At 51.6% G+C, this 25,620-nt stretch overlaps 1 protein-coding gene across 1 annotated transcript in view; it reads right to left on the reverse strand.

Annotated features, from left to right (window-relative positions):
* RHBDL1 (rhomboid like 1) overlaps positions 1 to 25,620 on the reverse strand; it is a 217,438-nt gene that overhangs the window by 69,105 nt on the left and 122,713 nt on the right. Inside the window, exons 5-7 of the mRNA XM_068243462.1 lie at positions 21,920 to 22,032; positions 10,893 to 10,993; positions 2,314 to 2,374 (exon numbers count right to left, since the gene is read on the reverse strand). Coding sequence (XP_068099563.1) covers positions 2,314 to 2,374; positions 10,893 to 10,993; positions 21,920 to 22,032 — 275 coding nt within the window. The remainder of the gene's footprint in view (positions 1 to 2,313; positions 2,375 to 10,892; positions 10,994 to 21,919; positions 22,033 to 25,620) is intronic.

Below are 25,620 nucleotides of genomic sequence, written 5' to 3' on the forward strand. Positions count from 1 at the left end.
GCAGAACGCTCGTGTGAACCAACCCTTAGACGTAAATCCTGTCTGTGTTTATACTGTAAATTGTTTATCACAAGAGTAAATTCTAATAATTGTAAATGTGACGAGACAGAATTTGGTACGATAACATCTTATAGAATGGGATGGAATAATAATAAACTAACAATAATCAATACATAAAGACTACAAGCAATATAACATACAAGTCTTATAATAAGACTAAATTGTCTGAGATCAAATAATGAAATACGGTGTAATAAAGGACAAGAGGAGATATTTAGGTTTATGACACGCTTTCTATATATTTAGATTGTATTGTATATTGTAAAATATTACTGGTAACACAAATAACACATTTAGGTTTGTGCAATAAATTAAGTATACAAATATTATTATTACTAGTAACATATGAAACACAACAAATACACATATTAGGGTTATTTCTGTTGTCCGCTGTCGCCCGACCTCTGCTTACTCCTCCCCATTGTTGCCTTGTACTTATGGAACTGGGTTTTTAAAGAGGAACTCCAGTGAAAATAATGTAATAAAAAAATGATTCATTTTTACAATAATTATGTATAAGTGATTTAGTCAGTGTTTGCCCATTGTAAGATCTTTTTTTATCCCTGATTTACATTCCGACATTTATCACATGGTGACATTTTTACTGCTGGCAGGTGATGTAGCTCCTGCATGCTTTTTTGGCAGTTGGAAACAGCTGTAAACAGCTATTTCCCACAATGCAACAAGGTTCACAGACAGGAAACTGCCAGGAGTACCACGGTCCTCAGAGTTTCTTGTGGGAGGGGTTTTACCACAATATCAGTCATACAGCGCCCCCTGATGGTCTGTTTGTGAAAAGGAATAGATTTCTCATGTATCAAAGGGGGTATCAGCTACTGATTGGGATAAAGGTCAATTTTTGGTTGGAGTTTCTCTTTCAGTGATTTTTGTGCCTAACCGCTTTTTCTACTAATATTGATGGACTGACAGATTTTTCGGGGGATCTGGAGCACGATCCACGATACGTTCCACGAGGCGGTCACGTGATTGAAGGAGGAAGTGTTTGTAGTCACGTGATGCACGTGGAGCGCATCGTGGGAGGCGCTAACGGACGGACCGCAGAAGACGTCAGACAGGTAAGCTTGACCCCCCCCCCCCCCCCCCCCCCCCGGTAACTGGGTGAAATCTGGATAGCAACTATCCGGATTGACCTGAATTCAGATTTGAGCATCCCTGAGTAGAATATATAGTATATAGTAGAATAGGTGCGCAGGCCCCGGCTAGATAAACTCACCGGAGAGCTCCAGATCCCCCCAAAAACATCTGTCAGTCCATTAATATTAGTAGGGAAAGCGGTTAGGCACATCCAGGATAAAACTTCACTTTAACAAATCATTGAAAGAGAAACTCCGACCAAAAATTGACCTTTATCACAATCAGTAGCAGATACCCCCTATTGCGTCAGTCGCCGGGCATTCGAACGCCGCTATCGACACACTCCCGACCCGCCGGCGATCGAGAAAAATCTTCCGCACAGATGAATCGATGGAAATCGATCGTTCTGTCAGCGGTGTGCGCGGCGTTTTCACAACCGATTTGATCACTGTGATCGAATCGGCCGTATATCGGCGGGAAAATCGTTAGGGGTATGGGCCCCTTAATAAAAGCATTTTCTCCTTCTTTGACTCACATAATGTCCTTTTTGATACCATTGTATTCTGTGCTGGATATTACCATGACGTATTTGCTATATTTAACATTGAATACATGATAGCTCATACAGAGCGTTGCATCAGAACCACATCAGCCAAGAGTTCCAGCTATCCCGGGCAGAATACAAGAGATAATTAGCTTTTAGCTCTTAAAGGGACACTTAATACAAAAAAAACTCACCTGGGTCTTCTACCAGCCCCCTGCAGCTGTCCGGTGCCCCTGCAGTCTTGCTCGGATCCTCCTTGCCCCGCCGGCAGCCACTTCCGGTTTCAGCGACAGGTGCCGACAGGCTGGGAATGCGAGTGATTCTTCGCGCTCCTGGCCGCAATAGCGCCCTCTATACTGCTATTGCGGCCAGGAACACGAAGAATCACTCATGTTCCCAAGCCTGTCGCCAAAACCGGAAGTATCTGCCGGTGGGGACAGAAGGATCAGAGCGAGACTGCGGAGGCACCGGACAGCTGCAGGGGGCCCCAGGAGAGTAAAACTCTATTTTATACACAAGCCGACTTCTGATGACACTGAATACGGTTATGTCATTACTCTGTATTCATGGTCATCTCCCTGTTATTGGTTAGTAATGTGGAGGATTTTACTTACTACAGACCAAGGCGAGGATCACCCGCAGGACCTTGTATGGACAGCGCATGCCCGCCCAGTTCTGCAACACAAAAACACTGATTTATCAATCAAACAACTACATATACATGTACTGCTGCTGTGTGTGATTGGGAGGATATAATGGGAGAGCGTACAAACTCCATGCAGATAGATTTCCCCCGGGGACCCCGGTGCTGGGAGGTACTGGGCACTACATCGCCGTCCAGTCACCGCTGTCCGAAATAAAGAGAGGCTTTGGCTATTACTTTCTATCCGGATGCTGTTGCTATGGTAACCTGGAAGGACTTTTGGTACGGTTACTTCATATCCAGGTGATTTAAGGGTTTCAATTGGTAAAACTTCTGATTCTATGGGAACAGTTGATGGCCACAGTTACTATTACTTTATGTCAGGGCGCTGCTGCTCTTTTCCTAATAGTAAAAGGCCTGAGCAGATGCTACCTTAGCCCAGGACAATGTATAGGGTAATAAGGAAAGGCTTCAGTTATTGCTACTTTACATGAGGCTGCTGTAACCCTGGTAACACGAGAAAGCCTCAGATAAGACTATTGTACATCAGGGATCTGTTGCTACGGTAACACAGAAAGGCCTCAGTCAATATTAGTTTACATCAGGATACTTCACCATTGTTATGCTACCTATGAGTGCTGTTGCTGCGGTAACATGACATGGCCTTAGTTAGTTAGATGTTACATCAAGGTGCTGTTGCTACGGTAACATGACAAGGCCTTGGCGTATTGATGCCAGCTTGTTCCAGGCGTGTGAGCAGTGTGACATGTAATATAATCATGGCGTCGCTCTGTGGCCTGTCCACTTCAGTCAGTGTCACCCTGTCACCTCCTCACATGTCACCCTGTCACCTCCGCACATGTCACAGAGGGCTCATATGTCACCCTGTCACCTCCGCTCATGTCACCGAGGGCTCATATGTCACCCTGTCACCTCCGCACATGTCACCGAGGGCTCACATGTCACCCTGTCACCTTCGCTCATGTCACCGAGGGCTCACATGTCACCCTGTCACCTCCGCTCATGTCACCGAGGGCTCACATGTCACCCTGTCACCTCCGCTCATGTCACCGAGTGCTCACATGTCACCCTGTTACCTCCGCTCATGTCACCGAGGGCTCACATGTCACCCTGTCACCTCCGCTCATGTCACCGAGTGCTCACATGCCACCCTGTCACCTCCACTCATGTCACCGAGGACTCACATGTCACCCTGTCACCTCCGCTCATGTCACCCTGTCACCTCCGCTCATGTCACCGAGGGCTCAATGCCACCCTGTCACCTCCGCTCATGTCACCGAGGGCTCACATGCCACCCTGTCACCTCCGCTCATGTCACCGAGGGCTCACATGTCACCCTGTCACCTCCGCTCATGTCACCTCCGCTCATGTCACCCTGTCACCTCCGCTCATGTCACCCTGTCACCTCCGCTCATGTCACCGAGGGCTCAATGCCACCCTGTCACCTCCGCTCATGTCACCGAGGGCTCACATGCCACCCTGTCACCTCCGCTCATGTCACCTCCGCTCATGTCACCCTGTCACCTCCGCTCATGTCACCCTGTCACCTCCGCTCATGTCACCGAGGGCTCAATGCCACCCTGTCACCTCCGCTCATGTCACCGAGGGCTCACATGCCACCCTGTCACCTCCGCTCATGTCACCGAGGGCTCACATGTCACCCTGTCATCTCCGCTCATGTCACCGAGGGCTCACCTGTCACCCTGTCACCTCCGCTCATGTCACCGAGGGCTCACATGTCACCCTGTCACCTCCGCTCATGTCACTGAGGACTCACATGTCACCCTGTCACCTCCGCACATGTCACCGAGTGCTCACATGTCACCCTGTCACCTCCGCTCATGTCACCGAGGGCTCACATGTCACCCTGTCACCTCCGCTCATCTCACCGAGGGCTCACATGCCACCCTGTCACCTCCGCTCATGTCACCGAGGGCTCACATGTCACTGAGGGCTCACATGTCACCCTGTCACCTCCGCTCATGTCACCGAGGGCTCACATGTCACCCTGTCACCTCCACTCATGTCACCGAGGGCTCACATGTCACCGAGGGCTCACATGTCACCCTGTCACCTCCGCTCATGTCACCGAGGACTCACATGTCACCCTGTCACCTCCGCTCATGTCCCCGAGGGCTCACATGTCACCCTGTCACCTTCGCTCATGTCACCGAGGGCTCACATGTCACCCTGTCACCTCCGCTCATGTCACCGAGGGCTCACATGCCACCCTGTCACCTCCGCTCATGTCACCGAGGGCTCACATGCCACCCTGTCACCTCTGCTCATGTCACCGAGGGCTCACATGTCACCCTGTCACCTCCACTCATGTCACCGAGGGCTCACATGTCACCCTGTCACCTCCGCTCATGTCACCGAGGGCTCACATGTCACCCTGTCACCTCTGCTCATGTCACCGAGGGCTCACATGTCACCCTGTCACCTCCGCTCATGTCACCGAGGGCTCACATGTCACCCTGTCACCTCCGCTCATGTCACCGAGGGCTCACATGTCACCCTGTCACCTCCACTCATGTCACCGAGGGCTCACATGTCACCCTGTCACCACCGCTCATGTCCCCGAGGACTCACATGTCACCCTATCACCTCTGCTTATGTCACCGAGGGCTCACATGTCACCCTGTCACCTCCACTCATGTCACCGAGGGCTCACATGTCACCCTGTCACCTCTGCTTATGTCACCGAGGGCTCACATGTCACCCTGTCACCTCCGCTCATGTCACCGAGGGCTCACATGTCACCCTGTCACCTCTGCTTATGTCACCGAGGGCTCACATGTCACCCTGTCACCTCCACTCATGTCACCGAGGGCTCACATGTCACCCTGTCACCTCCGCTCATGTCACCGAGGGCTCACATGTCACCCTGTCACCTCCGCTCATGTCACCGAGGGCTCACATGTCACCCTGTCACCTCCGCTCATGTCACCGAGGGCTCACATGCCACCCTGTCACCTCCGCTCATGTCACCGAGGGCTCACATGTCACCCTGTCACCTCTGCTCATGTCACCGAGGGCTCACATGTCACCCTGTCACCTCCGCTCATGTCACCGAGGGCTCACATGTCACCCTGTCACCTCCGCTCATGTCACCGAGGGCTCACATGTCACCCTGTCACCTCTGCTTATGTCACCGAGGGCTCACATGTCACCCTGTCACCTCCGCTCATGTCACCGAGGGCTCACATGTCACCCTGTCACCTCCGCTCATGTCACCGAGGGCTCACATGTCACCCTGTCACCTCCGCACATGTCACCGAGGGCTCACATGTCACCCTGTCACCTCCGCTCATGTCACCAAGGGCTCACATGTCACCCTGTCACCTCCGCTCATGTCACCGAGGGCTCACATGTCACCCTGTCACCTCCGCTCATGTCACCGAGGGCTCACATGTCACCCTGTCACCTCCGCTCATGTCACCGAGGGCTCACATGCCACCCTGTCACCTCCGCTCATGTCACCGAGGGCTCACATGTTACCCTGTCACCTCCACTCATGTCACCGAGGGCTCACATGTCACCCTGTCACCTCCGCTCATGTCACCAAGGGCTCACATGTCACCCTGTCACCTCCGCTCATGTCACCGAGGGCTCACATGCCACCCTGTCACCTCCGCTCATGTCACCGAGGGCTCACATGTCACACTGTCACCTCCGCTCATGTCACCGAGGGCTCACATGCCACCCTGTCACCTCCGCTCATGTCACCGAGGGCTCACATGTCACCCTGTCACCTCCACTCATGTCACCGAGGGCTCACATGTCACCCTGTCACCTCCGCTCATGTCACCGAGGGCTCACATGCCACCCTGTCACCTCCGCTCATGTCACCGAGGGCTCACATGTTACCCTGTCACCTCCACTCATGTCACCGAGGGCTCACATGTCACCCTGTCACCTCCACTCATGTCACCGAGGGCTCACCTGTCACCCTGTCACCTCCGCTCATGTCACCGAGGGCTCACATGTCACCCTGTCACCTCCGCTCATGTCACCGAGGGCTCACATGCCACCCTGTCACCTCCGCTCATGTCACCGAGGGCTCACATGTCACCCTGTCACCTCCACTCATGTCACCGAGGGCTCACATGTCACCCTGTCACCTCCACTCATGTCACCGAGGGCTCACATGTCACCCTGTCACCTCCACTCATGTCACCGAGGGCTCACATGTCACCCTGTCACCTCCGCTCATGTCACCGAGGGCTCACATGCCACCCTGTCACCTCCGCTCATGTCACTGAGTGCTCACATGTCACCCTGTCACCTCCGCTCATGTCACTGAGGGCTCACATGTCACCCTGTCACCTCCGCTCATGTCACTGAGGGCTCACATGTCACCCTGTCACCTCCGCTCATGTCACCGAGGGCTCACATGTCACCCTGTCACCTCCGCTCATGTCACCGAGGGCTCAATGCCACGCTGTCACCTCCGCTCATGTCACCGAGGGCTCACATGTCACCCTGTCACCTCCGCTCATGTCACCGAGGGCTCACATGTCACCCTGTCACCTCCGCTCATGTCACCGAGGGCTCACATGTCACCCTGCCACCTCCGCTCATGTCACCGAGGGCTCACATGTCACCCTGTCACCTCCACTCATGTCACCGAGGGCTCACATGTCACCCTGTCACCTCCGCTCATGTCACCGAGGGCTCACATGTCACCCTGTCACCTCCGCTCATGTCACCGAGGGCTCACATGTCACCCTGTCACCTCCACTCATGTCACCGAGGGCTCACATGTCACCCTGTCACCTCCACTCATGTCACCGAGGGCTCACATGTCACCCTGTCACCTCCGCACATGTCACCGAGTGCTCACATGTCACCCTGTCACCTCCGCTCATGTCACCGAGGGCTCACATGTCACCCTGTCACCTCCGCTCATGTCACCGAGGGCTCACATGTCACCCTGTCACCTCCGCTCATGTCACCGAGGGCTCACATGTCACCCTGTCACCTCCGCACATGTCACCGAGTGCTCACATGTCACCCTGTCACCTCCGCTCATGTCACCGAGGGCTCACATGTCACCCTGTCACCTCCGCTCATGTCACCGAGGGCTCACATGTCACCCTGTCACCTCCGCTCATGTCACCGAGGGCTCACATGTCACCCTGTCACCTCCGCACATGTCACCGAGTGCTCACATGTCACCCTGTCACCTCCGCTCATGTCACCGAGGGCTCACATGTCACCCTGTCACCTCCGCTCATGTCACCGAGGGCTCACATGTCACCCTGTCACCTCCACTCATGTCACCGAGGGCTCACATGTCACCGAGGGCTCACATGTCACCCTGTCACCTCCGCTCATGTCACCGAGGACTCACATGTCACCCTGTCACCTCCGCTCATGTCACTGAGGGCTCACATGTCACCCTGTCACCTCCGCTCATGTCCCCGAGGGCTCACATGTCACCCTGTCACCTTCGCTCATGTCACTGAGGGCTCACATGTCACCCTGTCACCTCCGCTCATGTCACCGAGGGCTCACATGTCACCCTGTCACCACCGCTCATGTCACCGAGGGCTCACATGTCACCCTGTCATCTCCGCTCATGTCACCGAGGGCTCACATGTCACCCTGTCACCTCCGCTCATGTCACCGAGAGCTCACATGTCACCCTGTCACCTCCGCTCATGTCACCGAGGGCTCACATGCCACCCTGTCACCTCCGCTCATGTCACCGAGGGCTCACATGTCACCCTGTCACCTCTGCTTATGTCACCGAGGGCTCACATGTCACCCTGTCACCTCCGCTCATGTCACCGAGGGCTCACATGTCACCCTGTCACCTCCGCTCATGTCACCGAGGGCTCACATGTCACCCTGTCACCTCTGCTTATGTCACCGAGGGCTCACATGTCACCCTGTCACCTCCGCTCATGTCACCGAGGGCTCACATGTCACCCTGTCACCTCCGCTCATGTCACCGAGGGCTCACATGTCACCCTGTCACCTCCGCACATGTCACCGAGGGCTCACATGTCACCCTGTCACCTCCGCTCATGTCACCAAGGGCTCACATGTCACCCTGTCACCTCCGCTCATGTCACCGAGGGCTCACATGCCACCCTGTCACCTCCGCTCATGTCACCGAGGGCTCACATGTTACCCTGTCACCTCCACTCATGTCACCGAGGGCTCACATGTCACCCTGTCACCTCCGCTCATGTCACCAAGGGCTCACATGTCACCCTGTCACCTCCGCTCATGTCACCGAGGGCTCACATGCCACCCTGTCACCTCCGCTCATGTCACCGAGGGCTCACATGTCACACTGTCACCTCCGCTCATGTCACCGAGGGCTCACATGCCACCCTGTCACCTCCGCTCATGTCACCGAGGGCTCACATGTCACCCTGTCACCTCTGCTTATGTCACCGAGGGCTCACATGTCACCCTGTCACCTCCGCTCATGTCACCGAGGGCTCACATGTCACCCTGTCACCTCCACTCATGTCACCGAGGGCTCACATGCCACCCTGTCACCTCCACTCATGTCACCGAGGGCTCACATGTCACCCTGTCACCTCTGCTCATGTCACCGAGGGCTCACATGTCACCCCATCACCTCCGCTCATGTCACCGAGGGCTCACATGCCACCCTGTCACCTCCGCTCATGTCACCGAGGGCTCACATGTCACCCTGTCACCTCCGCTCATGTCCCCGAGGGCTCACATGTCACCCTGTCACCTCCGCTCATGTCACCGAGGGCTCACATGCCACCCTGTCACCTCCGCTCATGTCACCGAGGGCTCACATGTTACCCTGTCACCTCCACTCATGTCACCGAGGGCTCACATGTCACCCTGTCACCTCCACTCATGTCACCGAGGGCTCACCTGTCACCCTGTCACCTCCGCTCATGTCACCGAGGGCTCACATGTCACCCTGTCACCTCCGCTCATGTCACCGAGGGCTCACATGCCACCCTGTCACCTCCGCTCATGTCACCGAGGGCTCACATGTCACCCTGTCACCTCCACTCATGTCACCGAGGGCTCACATGTCACCCTGTCACCTCCACTCATGTCACCGAGGGCTCACATGTCACCCTGTCACCTCCACTCATGTCACCGAGGGCTCACATGTCACCCTGTCACCTCCGCTCATGTCACCGAGGGCTCACATGTCACCCTGTCACCTCCGCTCATGTCACCGAGGGCTCACATGTCACCCTGTCATCTCCGCTCATGTCACCTCCGCTCATGTCACCCTGTCACCTCCGCTCATGTCACCGAGGGCTCACATGTCACCCTGTCACCTCCGCTCATGTCACCGAGGGCTCACATGCCACCCTGTCACCTCCGCTCATGTCACTGAGTGCTCACATGTCACCCTGTCACCTCCGCTCATGTCACTGAGGGCTCACATGTCACCCTGTCACCTCCGCTCATGTCACCGAGGGCTCACATGTCACCCTGTCACCTCCGCTCATGTCACCGAGGGCTCAATGCCACGCTGTCACCTCCGCTCATGTCACCGAGGGCTCACATGTCACCCTGTCACCTCCGCTCATGTCACCGAGGGCTCACATGTCACCCTGTCACCTCCGCTCATGTCACCGAGGGCTCACATGTCACCCTGTCACCTCCGCTCATGTCACCGAGGGCTCACATGTCACCCTGTCACCTCCGCACATGTCACCGAGTGCTCACATGTCACCCTGTCACCTCCGCTCATGTCACCGAGGGCTCACATGTCACCCTGTCACCTCCGCTCATGTCACCGAGGGCTCACATGTCACCCTGTCACCTCCGCTCATGTCACCGAGGGCTCACATGTCACCCTGTCACCTCCGCACATGTCACCGAGTGCTCACATGTCACCCTGTCACCTCCGCTCATGTCACCGAGGGCTCACATGTCACCCTGTCACCTCCGCTCATGTCACCGAGGGCTCACATGTCACCCTGTCACCTCCTCACATGTCACCGAGGGCTCACATGCCACCCTGTCATCTCCGCTCATGTCACCGAGGGCTCACCTGTCACCCTGTCACCTCCGCTTATGTCACCTCCGCTCATGTCACCTCCGCTCATGTCACCGAGGGCTCACATGTCACCCTGTCACCTCCGCTCATGTCACCGAGGGCTCACATGTCACCCTGTCACCTCCGCACATGTCAGCGAGGGCTCACATGTCACCCTGTCACCTCCGCTCATGTCACCGAGGGCTCACACAGATGGCTCTCAGTCACTCTGCATCTCATACAGGGTGTATTTCTGTACGTTTTCCTTTTGTCCTGTGCAAGAGTTCAGCTCCACTGTAATGACATTTACTTCTGTGTGATCCAATGTGCAAACCGGCTGGAAATGTTTCACTTACAATGGAATCTCCACAATATTGTGAGCTTCTGAGCCAATCATATTGGATATTGAGAAACTGCTGAGTGCAGCCAGCATAACAATCGTGCTAGCCTGTGTAGTGGTGCAGTTGTGCCATGCACAAAGCAGGATGCCAGCAGGCAGGTGTCTATACTACTACTTCAGCACTTACCATTACAACATTAGCGAGGTGGGCGGAGCAAAGGGCGTACACCCCACCAGAGCCCCCCACTAGAGGGGCTCGCATGTCTGTGACGGAAACCGCAAGGGACCCTGGGAAAGAAAGAGATGACAGATCAGGAGTTATATACTGGACTGGGAATACAAGCCTGACTGACGAGGCCACTAGAGCCCCAACATTGGCAAAAGGTTACTTTTACTGACTTATAGGCAAAGACTATACTGCAGAAATGTGCAATAATACAGAAATAAAACCGATTAACAACAGGTTGGGTCAGTCTCGCATTTCAGCAGATCACAAAGGATCAGCCGGGAGATTTTATGTAACTATAAAGTGTGACCACATAATACTACCGGACTGCACAATACTATGAGTAGTGTAACCTATCAGTGTCCACTTTACCACCTACAGGCCCCTCCCCTGAGGAACATTCCCAACTACAGCCAGGAATACAGTGCTGTGTGACCACATGATACTACCAGACTGCACAATACTATGAGTAGTGTAACCTATCAGTGTCCACTTTACCACCTACAGGCCCCTCCCCTGAGGAACATTCCCAACTACAGCCAGGAATACAGTGCTGTGTGACCACATGATACTACCAGACTGCACAATACTATGAGTAGTGTAACCTATCAGTGTCCACTTTACCACCTACAGGCCCCTCCCCTGAGGAACATTCCCAACTACAGCCAGGAATACGGTGCTGTGTGACCACATAATACTTCCAGACTGCACAATGCTATGAGAAGTGTACCCCCTACAGGCCCCTCCCCTGTGTGACCACACAATACTACCAGACTGCACAATAATATGAGAAGTGTACCCCCAATTATTATTATTATTATTTTTAGTATTTATATAGCGCCGACATATTACGCAGCGCTGTACAGTGTATATATATATATCTTGTCACTAACTGTCCCTCAAAGGAGCTTCCAATCTAATCCCTACCATTGCCATATGTCTATTATGTAGTGTAAGTACTGTAGTCTAGGGCCAATTTTTTAGGGGAAGCCAATTAACTTATCCGTATGTTTTTGGAATGTGGGCGGAAACAGGAATGCCCGGAGGAAACCCACACAGACACGGAGAGAACATACAAACTCTTTGCAGATAGTGCCCTGGCTGGGATTCGAACCATGGACCCAGCGCTGCAAGGCGAGAGAGCTAACCACTACGCCACCGTGCTGCCCCCTACAGGCCCCTCCCCTGAGGAACATTCCAAACAACAGCTAGGAATACAGTGCTGTGTGACCACACAATACTACCGGACTGCACAATACTATGAGTAGTGTAACCTATCAGTGTCCACTTTACCAGCTACAGGCCCCTCCCCTGAGGAACGTTCCCAACAACAGCCAGAAATACTGTGCTGTGTGACCACATAATAATACCAGACTGCACAATACTATGAGAAGTGTTACCTATCAGTGTCCACTTGACCCCCTACAGGCCCCTCCCCTGAGGAACATTCCCACAATAACCAGGAATACGGTGCTGTATGACCACACAATACTACCAGACTGCACAATACTATAAGACATGTAACCTATCATTGTTCTCTTACAGGTCCCTCCCCTGAGGAACGTTCCCACAAGAACCAGTAATATGATGCTGTGTGACCACATAATGCTACCAGACTGCACAATACTATGAGAAGAGTAATGTAACCTATCAGTGTCCACTTTACCACCTACAGGCCCCTCCCCTGAGGAAAGTTCCCAACAACAGCCAGGAATACGGTGCTGTGTGACCACATAATACTACCGGACTCTGCACAATACTATGAGAAGTGTAATGTAACCTATCAGTGTCCACTTTACCACCTACAGGCCCCTCCCCTGAGGAACGTTCCCACAAGAACCAGGAATATGATGCTGTCATATTCCTGGTTCTTGTGTACCTGAAAAATGATTTTCAGGTACTTGGAGATAAACTTAAAGCAAGGACCTCCAAGGTGGTGTTCTCTGAAATACTGCCAGTGCCACGTGCTACATCTGAGAGACAGAGGGAGCTTAGGGAGTTAAATAAGTGGCTGAGAAATTGGTGTAGGAAGGAAGGGTTTGGGTTCCTGGAGAACTGGGCAGACTTTGCAGTCGGCTACAGGTTCTACAGCAGGGATGGGCTGCACCTTAATAGGGAGGGTGCAGCTGCATTGGGGGAGAAGATGACTAAACGGTTGGAGGAGATTCTAAACTAGGACCTGGGGGGAGGCGGGAGGATAAAGTCTCAATACGTAGACAAGATAAGGTAAAAAGACAGTGGGAGCCTAACATTATGGGGGGTGGAGAGGGGGGTGGGGACAGTGTAAAGATTAAGGAGGTTGGTAAAACTTCAAGTAGCCCATTTCATGTAAACAAAATTGGTAAATGTGGTGGTAAAAATATAAAGTGCATGGTAACCAATGCTCGGAGCCTTGCAAATAAAATAGACGAATTAGAGTTCATTCTGAATGACAAAGGCTATGACATTGTGGGAATAACCGAGACATGGATGGATGAAAGCCATGACTGGATAGCTAATTTAAAAGGATACAATGTGTTTAGGAGGGATAGAACAGGGAAAAAAGGTGGAGGGGTTTGTCTCTTTGTTAAGAATTCTTTTACAGCTATCCTCAACGATGAGATGGAGGAAGATTGCGAAGATGTGGAGTCCGTTTGGGTAAATATTCAGGGTGGAAATAAAAGTTGCCAATTGCTTATTGGGGTATGCTACAGGCCACCTCTTATTAATGAAGCTGAAGAACTGCGATTACTACAGCAGATTGAAAAAGCTGCAAGTAAAAATGAGGTCATAATTATGGGCGACTTCAACTTTCCAGACATTGACTGGAGTATTGAGGCTACCCATTCTGGTAAAAGCAGCAGATTTCTGGCAGCACTACAGGACAATTACTTGACTCAAATGGTAACGGAACCAACTAGGGGGAATGCGTTACTGGATCTGATCATTTCTAATAGACCAGATAATGTATCAAATGTGCAGGTTCAAGAACATTTGGGAAATAGTGATCACAACATGATAACGTTTGATCTGGTGACTGATAGGCCACGGGGCAGCGGGACCACTAAAACTATGAATTTTAGAAAAGCAAAGTTCAATCAAATTAGGCAGGCACTAAGTTTGGTGAACTGGGATAATGTACTACAAGGGGAGGACACTGAAGGGAAATGGCAAGCTTTTAAACTTATACTCAATCAATACTGTAGTATGTATATCCCATATGGAAACAAAATATCTAGGAATAAAAAAAGGCCTCTATGGATGAATAGAAAGGTTAGGGATAAAATGAAGAGGAAAAAGAATGCCTATAAGGTCCTAAAACAGGAGGGGACTGAGGCTGCACTAAGCAATTATAAGGAGTGCAATAAAAATTGTAAAAAAGAAATTAGTCTGGCAAAGATTGAAGCTGAAAATCAAATCGCTAGGGATATCAAATCTAACCCAAAAAAGTTTTACAAGTACATTAACTCTAAAAAAGAAAGGTTGACTGTATAGGACTCCTAAAGGATGAGGGTGGGAACTCAATGGTGGATGACAAAGGTAAGGCAGAGTTATTAAATGCCTTCTTTGCTTCTGTCTTCACAAAGGAAACAGCACTGTTGCAAACTACAGAGGCGGAAGAGTCTCAATCTTCTAACTGTAATATTAAATACTTAACGCAGGAAGAAGTGAAGGCAAGACTAAATAAATTAAAAATAGACAAGGCACCTGGCCCAGATGGCATGCATCCTCGGGTCCTAAGGGAATTAAGTTCAGTTATAGATAAACCCCTTTATCTTATCTTTTGTGACTCTCTTGCAACTGGCAGAGTCCCAGTGGATTGGCGTACAGCCCACGTTTTCCCATTATTTTACCACTTAACGACCAGCTAACGCCCATAGGCGGCGCCTGGTCATTTGTGGTTTTGCATTGAAGAAATCCCAGCTGTTTACATCAATACGGCGCTGCTGCGCAGCAGCGCCGTGACGGAGATCGGCGATCCCCGGCCTCTGATTGGCCGGGGATCGCCGGCATCTGATAGGCTAAAGCCTATCCTATCCGGATATCCAACCTGCGTGCCCATAGCCTGCGGGAAAAGCAGGTATGGGCAGAGAGGGCAGAAATCGCTGCGGAGGGGGGCTTTGAAGAGCCCCCCCCGCAAAGCGCAGAGAGCCGGCGGTGATCAGACCCCCCCCCCCAGCAGGACATCCCCCTAGTGGGGAAAAAAGGGGGGAAGTCTGATCACCCTGGCATAATACTGATCTGTGCTGCGGGCTGGAGAGCCCACGCAGCACCGATATCAGCAAATTAGCATGGTCCTTAAGTGGTTAAGAAGGGCAAAAAATCAGATCCAGGAAATTATAGACCTGTAAGCTTAACATCAGTTGTATGCAAACTATTTGAGGGGTTACTAAGAGATACTATACATGACTTCATAGTAGAAAATAATCTTATTTCTCAGCATCAACATGGGTTTACTAAAGACAGGTCCTGTTTGACTAACATGCTCAGCTTTTATGAGGTAGTGAATGCTAATATGGATATTGGGAATGCTGTAGATGTGATATACTTGGACTTTGCAAAGGCCTTCGACACTGTTCCCCACAGAAGTCTGGTGCAAAAGTTGAGGATGCAAGGACTGGGGAAGAGTCTGTGTGCTTGGATAGGGAACTGGCTAATGGACAGAAAACAAAGAGTTGTGGTCAATGGATCGTACTCAAAATGGGAGACTGTTAGCAGTGGGGTCCCACAGGGGTCTGTTCTGGGTCCAGTGCTCTTCAATTTATTTATTAATGACCTAGTAGATGCAGTAGTGAGTAATGTTGCTATTTTTGCAGGGAATTTTTCCCTTTTGGGGCTAATTGGACCATGCCTTGTAAGGTTTTTTTCGCCTTCCTCTGGATCAAACAGGGATATGTGAGGGAGCAGGCTGGTGTTGTGCCTTCCTCTGGATCAGCAGTGATATGTGAGGGTGCAGGTTGGTGTTGTGCCTTCCTCTGGATCAGCAGGGATATGTGAGGGAGCAGGCTGGTGTTGTACTTTGTACTGGTTGAACTCGATGGACGTATGTCTTTTTTCAACCAAAATAACTATGTAACTATGTGTGACCACATAATACTACCAGACTGCACAATACTATGAGAAGTGTAATGTAACCTATCAGTGTCCTCTTTACCACCTACAGGCCCCTCCTCTGAGGAACGTTCCCAACAACAGCCAGGAATACATGCTGTGTGACCACACAATACTACCAGACTGCACAATACAGTGTTCCTTTTACCACCCTACAGGCCCCTTCCCTAAGGAACATTCCCACAAGAACCAGGAATACGGTGCTGTGTGACCACACAATACAACTAGACTGCACAATACTATGAGAAGTCTAACCTATCAGTGTTCCCTTACAGGCCCCTCCCCCGAGGAATCTTCCCACAAGAACCAGGAATACAGTGCAGTGTGACCACACAATACAACTAGACTGCACAATACTATGAGAAGTGTAATCTATCATTGTCCTCTTATAGGCCCCTCCCCAGAAGAATGTTATCCCAGTAACCAGGAATACAGTGCTGTGTGACCACACAATACTACTAGACCGCACAATACTATGAGAAGTCTAACCTATCAGTGTTCCCTTACAGGCCCCTCCCCCGAGGAATCTTCCCACAAGAACCAGGAATACAGTGCAGTGTGACCACACAATACTACTAGACTGCACAATACTATGAGAAGTGTACCCTATCAGTGTTCCCTTACAGGCCCCTCCCCTGAGGAACATTCCCACAAGAACCAGGAATACAGTGCTGTGTGACCACACAATACTACTAGACTGCACAATACTATGAGAAGTGTAACCTATCAGTGTTCCCTTACAGGCCCCTCCCCTGAGGAACATTCCCACAAGAACCAGGAATACGGTGCTGTGTGACCACACAATACTACTAGACTGCACAATACTATGAGAAGTGTAACCTATCAGTGTTCCCTTACAGGCCCCTCCTCTGAGGAACATTCCCACAAGAACCAGGAATACGGTGCTGTGTGACCACACAATACTACTAGACTGCACAATACTATGAGAAGTGTAACCTATCAGTGTTCCCTTACAGGCCCCCCCCCCCCCCCCCCCCCCGAGGAATCTTCCCACAAGAACCAGGAATACAGTGCAGTGTGACCACACAATACTACTAGACTGCACAATACTATGAGAAGTGTACCCTATCAGTGTTCCCTTACAGGCCCCTCCTCTGAGGAACATTCCCACAAGAACCAGGAATACGGTGCTGTGTGACCACACAATACTACTAGACTGCACAATACTATGAGAAGTGTAACCTATTAGTGTTCCCTTACAGGCCCCTCCCCTGAGGAACATTCCCACAAGAACCAGGAATACGGTGCTGTGTGACCACACAATACTACTAGACTGCACAATACTATGAGAAGTGTAACCTATCAGTGCTCCCTTATAGGCCCCTCCCCTGAGGAACATTCTCACAAGAACCAGGAATACGGTGCTGTGTGACCACACAATACTACTAGACTGCACAATACTATGAGAAGTGCACCCTATCAGTGTTCCCTTACAGGCCCCTCCCCTGAGGAACATTCCCACAAGAACCAGGAATACGGTGCTGTGTGACCACACAATACTACTAGACTGCACAATACTATGAGAAGTGTAACCTATCAGTGTTCCCTTACAGGCCCCTCCTCTGAGGAACATTCCCACAAGAACCAGGAATACGGTGCTGTGTGACCACACAATACTACTAGACTGCACAATACTATGAGAAGTGTAACCTATTAGTGTTCCCTTACAGGCCCCTCCCCTGAGGAACATTCTCACAAGAACCAGGAATACGGTGCTGTGTGACCACACAATACTACTAGACTGCACAATACTATGAGAAGTGTAACCTATCAGTGCTCCCTTATAGGCCCCTCCCCTGAGGAACATTCTCACAAGAACCAGGAATACGGTGCTGTGTGACCACACAATACTACTAGACTGCACAATACTATGAGAAGTGCACCCTATCAGTGTTCCCTTACAGGCCCCTCCCCTGAGGAACATTCCCACAAGAACCAGGAATACGGTGCTGTGTGACCACACAATACTACTAGACTGCACAATACTATGAGAAGTGTACCCTATCAGTGTTCCCTTACAGGCCCCTCCCCTGAGGAACATTCTCACAAGAACCAGGAATACGGTGCTGTGTGACCACACAATACTACTAGACTGCACAATACTATGAGAAGTGTAACCTATCAGTGCTCCCTTATAGGCCCCTCCCCTGAGGAACATTCTCACAAGAACCAGGAATACGGTGCTGTGTGACCACACAATACTACTAGACTGCACAATACTATGAGAAGTGCACCCTATCAGTGTTCCCTTACAGGCCCCTCCCCTGAGGAACATTCCCACAAGAACCAGGAATACGGTGCTGTGTGACCACACAATACTACTAGACTGCACAATACTATGAGAAGTGCACCCTATCAGTGTTCCCTTACAGGCCCCTCCCTTGAGGAACATTCCCACAAGAACCAGGAATACAGTGCTGTGTGACCACACAATACTACTAGACTGCACAATACTATGAGAAGTGTAACCTATCAGTGTTCCCTTACAGGCCCCTCCCCTGAGGAACATTCCCACAAGAACCAGGAATACAGTGCTGTGTGACCACACAATACTACTAGACTGCACAATACTATGAGAAGTGTAACCTATCAGTGTTCCCTTACAGGCCCCTCCCCTGAGGAACATTCCCACAAGAACCAGGAATACGGTGCTGTGTGACCACACAATACTACTAGACTGCACAATACTATGAGAAGTGTAACCTATCAGTGTTCCCTTACAGGCCCCTCCCCTGAGGAACATTCCCACAAGAACCAGGAATACGGTGCTGTGTGACCACACAATACTACTAGACTGCACAATACTATGAGAAGTGCACCCTATCAGTGTTCCCTTACAGGCCCCTCCCTTGAGGAACATTCCCACAAGAACCAGGAATACAGTGCTGTGTGACCACACAATACTACTAGACTGCACAATACTATGAGAAGTGTAACCTATCAGTGTTCCCTTACAGGCCCCTCCCCTGAGGAACATTCCCACAAGAACCAGGAATACAGTGCTGTGTGACCACACAATACTACTAGACTGCACAATACTATGAGAAGTGTAACCTATCAGTGTTCCCTTACAGGCCCCTCCCCTGAGGAACATTCTCACAAGAACCAGGAATACGGTGCTGTGTGACCACATAATACTACTAGACTGCACAATACTATGAGAAGTGTAACCTATCAGTGTTCCCTTACAGGCCCCTCCCCTGAGGAACATTCCCAAAAGAACCAGAATACAGTGCTGCAACAGAAAATATCTCTTCTGCACCTGCTATTACCTTTTCCCCGCTACATCCACTATACATGTGTCTTATTCTTTCTATAAAGCTATATACTGCATTGCTGTACAGAGTACCTACAACCAATCACAGCACTTCTATCTATCAGCACAATCTAATGCCCCTCTCATAATGGAATGCCCCTCCCAAAATCTAATGCCCCTCCCATAATCTAATTCCCCTCCCAAAATCTAATTCCCCTCCCAAAATCTAATGCCTCCCCACGATCTAATGCAGGGGTCTCAAACTCAATTTACCTGGGGGGCCGCAGGAGGCAAAGTCAGGATGAGGCTGGGCCGCAAAAGGGATTTCACAATCGCGTTGCATCGCCGCCTCTGCGCACCCTTCTCACTCTTCCTTCACAGAGAGGGGTGGGGAGAGGCGGCAATCCGTGCGGCGATTGACGTCAGGAGGGGCAGAGCTGAAGCTGAAAGCTCTGCCCCTTCCAGGAAATGCTGGCGGATTGCCCCCCGGGCGATTTGGGGGCTCTGCAGCCCTCGTTTAGCGGCGGGGATGCGGTGGATTACTTGGGAGCACTGAAGCGAACTATAAGGAAGCTTTTGCCAGCGAGGGCCACAAAATATTGTATCGAGGGCCGCAAATGGCCTGCGGGCCGCGAGTTTGAGACCCCTGATCTAATGCCTCCCCACGATCTAATGCCCCTCCCACAATCTAATGCATCTACTACAATCTAAAGGTACACATACAGTACATCTATCAATGATGGGCAGATTGGCCAGGAGACAGATCTCTCTCTAATCGAATCTGATTAGAGCGAGATCTGCCGGCTGCCCATACACCACAGGCTGATTCCCAATCCATTTCAGCATGAGATCTCATGGGAATTGGCCTCACATCGCTGCTTCCGCCACTGTCCCCCCCCCCCCCCCCCCTCAAATTTATATGTGTGCCCACGCATTGTCAGCTGCCGAGCTGCTGTGACTGCCAGTCTCCTCGATCATCTCCCCAGAGTGCTGCCATCACCTATTGTGACGTCACAGACGCCTGGCAGCAGATGAGACCGGGAGTCGCAGTAGCTGGACACCAGGGGTGGGGAGGACTGGGAGCCACCGCAGCCGGACACTGGGATGGGGGGAGGGCCGGGAGTCACCGCAGCCGGACAGGTGAGATTTGCCCCGGGGGGGAAGGGGGGCACATTGACATTTGGGGGTTACAGAGGCCGGGGGTCCATCGTGTTTGTCGGTCTTCGCGATATCGCACGCAGTTACCGCCTCAAATGTTTCCTGGATCTAATATCACTTGGCTTCTCTGTTTTCTCCCTCTAGATCCTGATGAAGATGTATTGGTTGGTGGTTGGCTGATGGGGACTTATCCCTCCAGGGCCAGCAGCCATTGCATATCTGTGGTCAGACTGGTGGTGATCATGTATTTGGTCATTTACATGTATGTTTGCATTATACTCTATACATGTTACTGAGGGTGGAGATCTTTTGGTGCACACATGTGAAAAGGGCCCCGGAAGATGTGGGCACAGGGTGGAGCCAAACAATGGCTCACCCTGCTATTGCTAATTTCCTGGCAGCATTACTTACTATTCCCCCTGCAGGCCGCTGTGGACTTGGGGGTAAGAGGCAATTTGGCTGCCAGCTGTTGGAGTAACTCCTCCCTTCCTGTTGCCTCCTTCCTTCCTGTTGCCTCCTCCCTTCCTGTTGCCCGCTCCTTTCCTGCTGCCTCCTCCCTTCCTGCTGCCTCTTTGCTTTCCTGTTGCCTCCTTGCTTTCCTGTTGCATCATTGCTTTCCTGTTGCCTCCTCCCTTTCTGCTGCCTCCTCCCTTCCTGTTGCTGCCTTCCTTTCCTGTTGCCTCCCTCCTTCCTGTTGCCGCCTTCCTTTCCTGTTGCCTCCTCCCTTCCTGTTGCCTCCTCCCTTCCTGTTTCCTCCTACCTTCCTGTTTCCTCCTCCCTTCCTGTTTCCTTCTTCCTTCCTGTTTCCTTCTTCCTTCCTGTTTCCTCCTCCCTTCCTGTTTCCTCCTCCCTTCCTGTTTCCTCCTCCCTTCCTGCTGCCTCCTCCCTTCCTGCTGCCTCCTCCCTTCCTGTTGCCTCCTCCCTTCCTGTTGCCTCCTCCCTTCCTGTTTCCTCCTCCCTTCCTGTTGCCTCCTCCCTTCCTGTTTCCTCCTACCTTCCCGTTTTCTCCTCCCTTCCTGTTGCCTCCTCCCTTCCTGTTGCCTCCTCCCTTCCTGTTTCCTCCTCCCTTCCTGTTTCCTCCTACCTTCCTGTTTCCTCCTCCCTTCCTGTTGCCTCCTCCCTTCCTGTTGCCTCCTCCCTTCCTGTTTCCTCCTCCCTTCCTGTTTCCTCCTACCTTCCTGTTGCCTCCTCCCTTCCTGTTGCCTCCTCCCTTCCTGCTGCCTCCTCCCTTCCTGTTGCCTCCTCCCTTCCTGTTGCCTCCTCCCTTCCTGTTGCCTCCTCCCTTCTTGTTGCCTCCTCCCTTCCTGTTGCCTCCTCCCTTCCAGTTGCCTCCTTCCTTTGTGTTGCCTCCTATTTTCCTGTTGCCTCCTCCCTTCCTGTTGCCTCCTCCCTTCCTGCTGCCTCCTGACTCCTCTGTTAAACACAATCACAGAATATAGAGGGTAGAGGAATACAGACTTACCTGCCAGCACCCCGGCCAGATAGAGGAAACTGATCCGCAGAAGCCCATGGACCATCTCCAGTGGAACTCCAATCATCAGCTGCAGGAGAGTGTTAAACCCCAACTGCTCCAGGCTGCAGAAACAACATGGCCGACAAATGGTCAGGCAAGGATAGGGTGAGGGTTAGGCTTGTACAGTAGATGCAGCAAGGCCTGGACCTGAGATTTATAGTGCTGCTGTAGACAGTGCCTAGGAACAGCTGACAGGTGGTGAGAGCTCAGGCCTAACATATTTATGGGTCATGGCCTAATCTGCCTGTAGTCGGTAATGTCTGCTTGTCATTGGTATCTGCTTGTCATTGGAATTTGTCTGTTATTCCGGTAACAGTGCGACCCCCCCCACACACACACACACACACACACACACACACTCCCCAATACTCGTCCTGATTATTCCAATCACCTGATCATAATTCTTCACCTTTCTATATGGGACGTGGGCAGATCTTGCGGTCAGAGCGGGTGATTGGCGGGTGAGGTTGGAGGGTGTATGGAGAGAGATGTAAGAGGCAGAACTACTATGAGAAGTATATTTCAGTGTCAGAGCTACGCATTCCTGTTCCCATGACAACCCCACGATGGCCCTGCGAGGAGAGCGAGGAACAGGCTCTGGGCGCATCAGCAGAGGACGATGCAAAGCCAGCGACACATGAAAGGACTCGCGCGTCAGCAACATGCCGCTCGCCTTAAAGGGACAGTGATACCATTTTATGTCAGAAGCTCTGAAGCCTTATTCAACCTGAATCGCTCAAAATAAGCCCCATGCAGCTCGATATTACCCAGATCGCACCGCGGCTGCGGCAACTGCGTGTGCGGGAACTACGGCTGCGGCAACTGCGTCTGCGGGAACTACGGCTGCGGGAACTGCGTCTGCGGGAACTACGGCTGCGGGAACTGCGTGTGCGGGAACTACGGCTGCGGCAACTGCGTCTGCGGGAACTGCGTCTGCGGGAACTGCGTCTGCGGGAACTACGGCTGCGGGAACTACGGCTGCGGCAACTGCGTCTGCGGGAACTGCGTCTGCGGAAACACTGTCACAGGGATCAGTGTGTGGCATAATCATCCTGCATGTCCCCTACTGTCCATACAGTTCTATGGGCCTGGTCACAGTACTGCGCTGTAACTGCTCACTGCCCATACAATGCTATGGGCCTGGTCACAGTACTGAGCTGTAACTGATCACTGCCCATATAATGCTATGGACCTGGTCACAGTACTGTGCTGTAACTGATCACTGCCCATACAATTCTATGGGCCAGGTCACAGTACTGCGCTGTAACTGATCACTGCCCATACAATGCTATGGGCCTGGTCACAGTACTGCGCTGTAACTGATCACTGCCCATACAATGCTATGGGCCTGGTCACAGTACTGCGCTGTAACTGATCACTGCTCATACAATGCTATGGGCCTGGTCACAGTACTGAGCTGTAACTGATCACTGCCCATACAATACTATGGACCTGGTCACAGTACTGCGCTGTAACTAATCACTGCCCATACAATTCTATGGGCCAGGTCACAGTACTGCGCTGTAACTGATCACTGCCCGTACAATGCTATGGGCCTGGTCACAGTACTGCGCTGTAACTGATCACTGCCCATACAATGCTATAGGCCTGGTCACAGTACTGCGCTGTAACTGATCACTGCCCATACAATGCTATGGGCCTGGTCACAGTACTGCGCTGTAACTGATCACTGCCCATACAATGCTATGGGCCTGGTCACAGTACTGCGCTGTAACTGATCACTGCCCATACAATGCTATGGGCCTGGTCACAGTACTGCTCTGTAACTGATCACTGCCCATACAATGCTATGGGCCTGGTCACAGTACTGCGCTGTAACTGATCACTGCACATACAATACTATGGGACTGGTCACAGTACTGTGCTGTAACTGATCACTGCCCATACAATGCTATGGGCCTGGTCACAGTACTGCTCTGTAACTGATCACTGCCCATACAATGCTATGGGCCTGGTCACAGTACTGCGCTGTAACTGATCACTGCCCATACAATGCTATGGGCCTGGTCACAGTACTGCGCTGTAACTGATCACTGCCCATACAATGCTATGGGCCTGGTCACAGTACTGCGCTGTAACTGATCACTGCCCATACAATTCTATGGGCCTGGTCACAGTACTGCGCTGTAACTGATCACTGCCCACACAAAGCTATGGACCTGGTCACAGTACTGCGCTGTAATTGATCACTGCCCATACAATGCTATGGGCCTGGTCACAGTACTGCGCTGTAGCTGATCACTGCCCATACAATGCTATGGGCCTGGTCACAGTACTGCGCTGTAACTGATCACTGCCCATACAATGCTATGGGCCTGGTCACAGTACTGTGCTGTAACTGATCACTGCCCATACAATGCTATGGGCCTGGTCACAGTACTGCGCTGCAACTGATCACTGCCCATACAATTCTATGGGCCTGGTCATAGTACAGCGCTGTAACTGATCACTGCCCATACAATGCTATGGGCCTGGTCACAGTACTGCGCTGTAACTGATCACTGCCCATACAATGCTATGGGCCTGGTCACAGTACTGCTCTGTAACTGATCACTACCCATACAATGCTATGGGCCTGGTCACAGTACTGCTCTATAACCGATCACTGCCTATACAATGCTATGGGCCTGGTCACAGTACTGCGCTGTAACTGATCACTGCCCATACAATGCTATGGGCCTGGTCACAGTACTGCGCTGTAACTGATCACTGCCCATACAATGCTATGGGCCTGGTCACAGTACTGCGCTGTAACTGATCACTGCCCATACAATGCTATGGGCCTGGTCACAGTACTGCGCTGTAACTGATCACTGCCCATACAATGCTATGGGCCTGGTCACAGTACTGCGCTGTAACTGATCACTGCTCATACAATGCTATGGGCCTGGTCACAGTACTGCGCTGGAACTGATCACTGCCCATACAATGCTATGGGCCTGGTCACAGTACTGCGCTGTAACTGATCACTGCCCATACAATGCTATGGGCCTGGTCACAGTACTGCGCTGGAACTGATCACTGCCCATACAATGCTATGGGCCTGGTCACAGTACTGCGCTGTAACTGATCACTGCCCATACAATGCTATGGGACTGGTCACAGTACGCTCTGTAACTGATCACTGCCCATACAATGCTATGGGCCTGGTCACAGTACTGTGCTGTAACTGATCACTGCCTATAATGCTATGGGCCTGTTCACAGTACTGTGTTGTAACTGATCACTGCCCATACAATGCTATGGGCCTGGTCACAGTACTGCGCTGTAACTGATCACTGCCCATACAATGCTATGGGCCTGGTCACAGTACTGCGCTATAACTGATCACTGCCCATACAATGCTATGGGCCTGGTCACAGTACTGCGCTGTAACTGATCACTGCCCATACAATGCTATGGGCCTGGTCACAGTACTGCTCTGTAACTGATCACTGCCCATACAATGCTATGGGACTGGTCACAGTACTGTGCTGTAACTGATCACTGCCCATACAATGCTATGGGCCTGGTCACAGTACTGTGCTGTAACTGATCACTGCCTATAATGCTATGGGCCTGTTCACAGTACTGTGTTGTAACTGATCACTGCCCATACAATGCTATGGGCCTGGTCACAGTACTGCGCT

The sequence above is a fragment of the Hyperolius riggenbachi genome, chromosome 7 (assembly GCF_040937935.1).
Source record: "Hyperolius riggenbachi isolate aHypRig1 chromosome 7, aHypRig1.pri, whole genome shotgun sequence".
In the NCBI taxonomy this organism is placed as follows: domain Eukaryota; kingdom Metazoa; phylum Chordata; class Amphibia; order Anura; family Hyperoliidae; genus Hyperolius; species Hyperolius riggenbachi.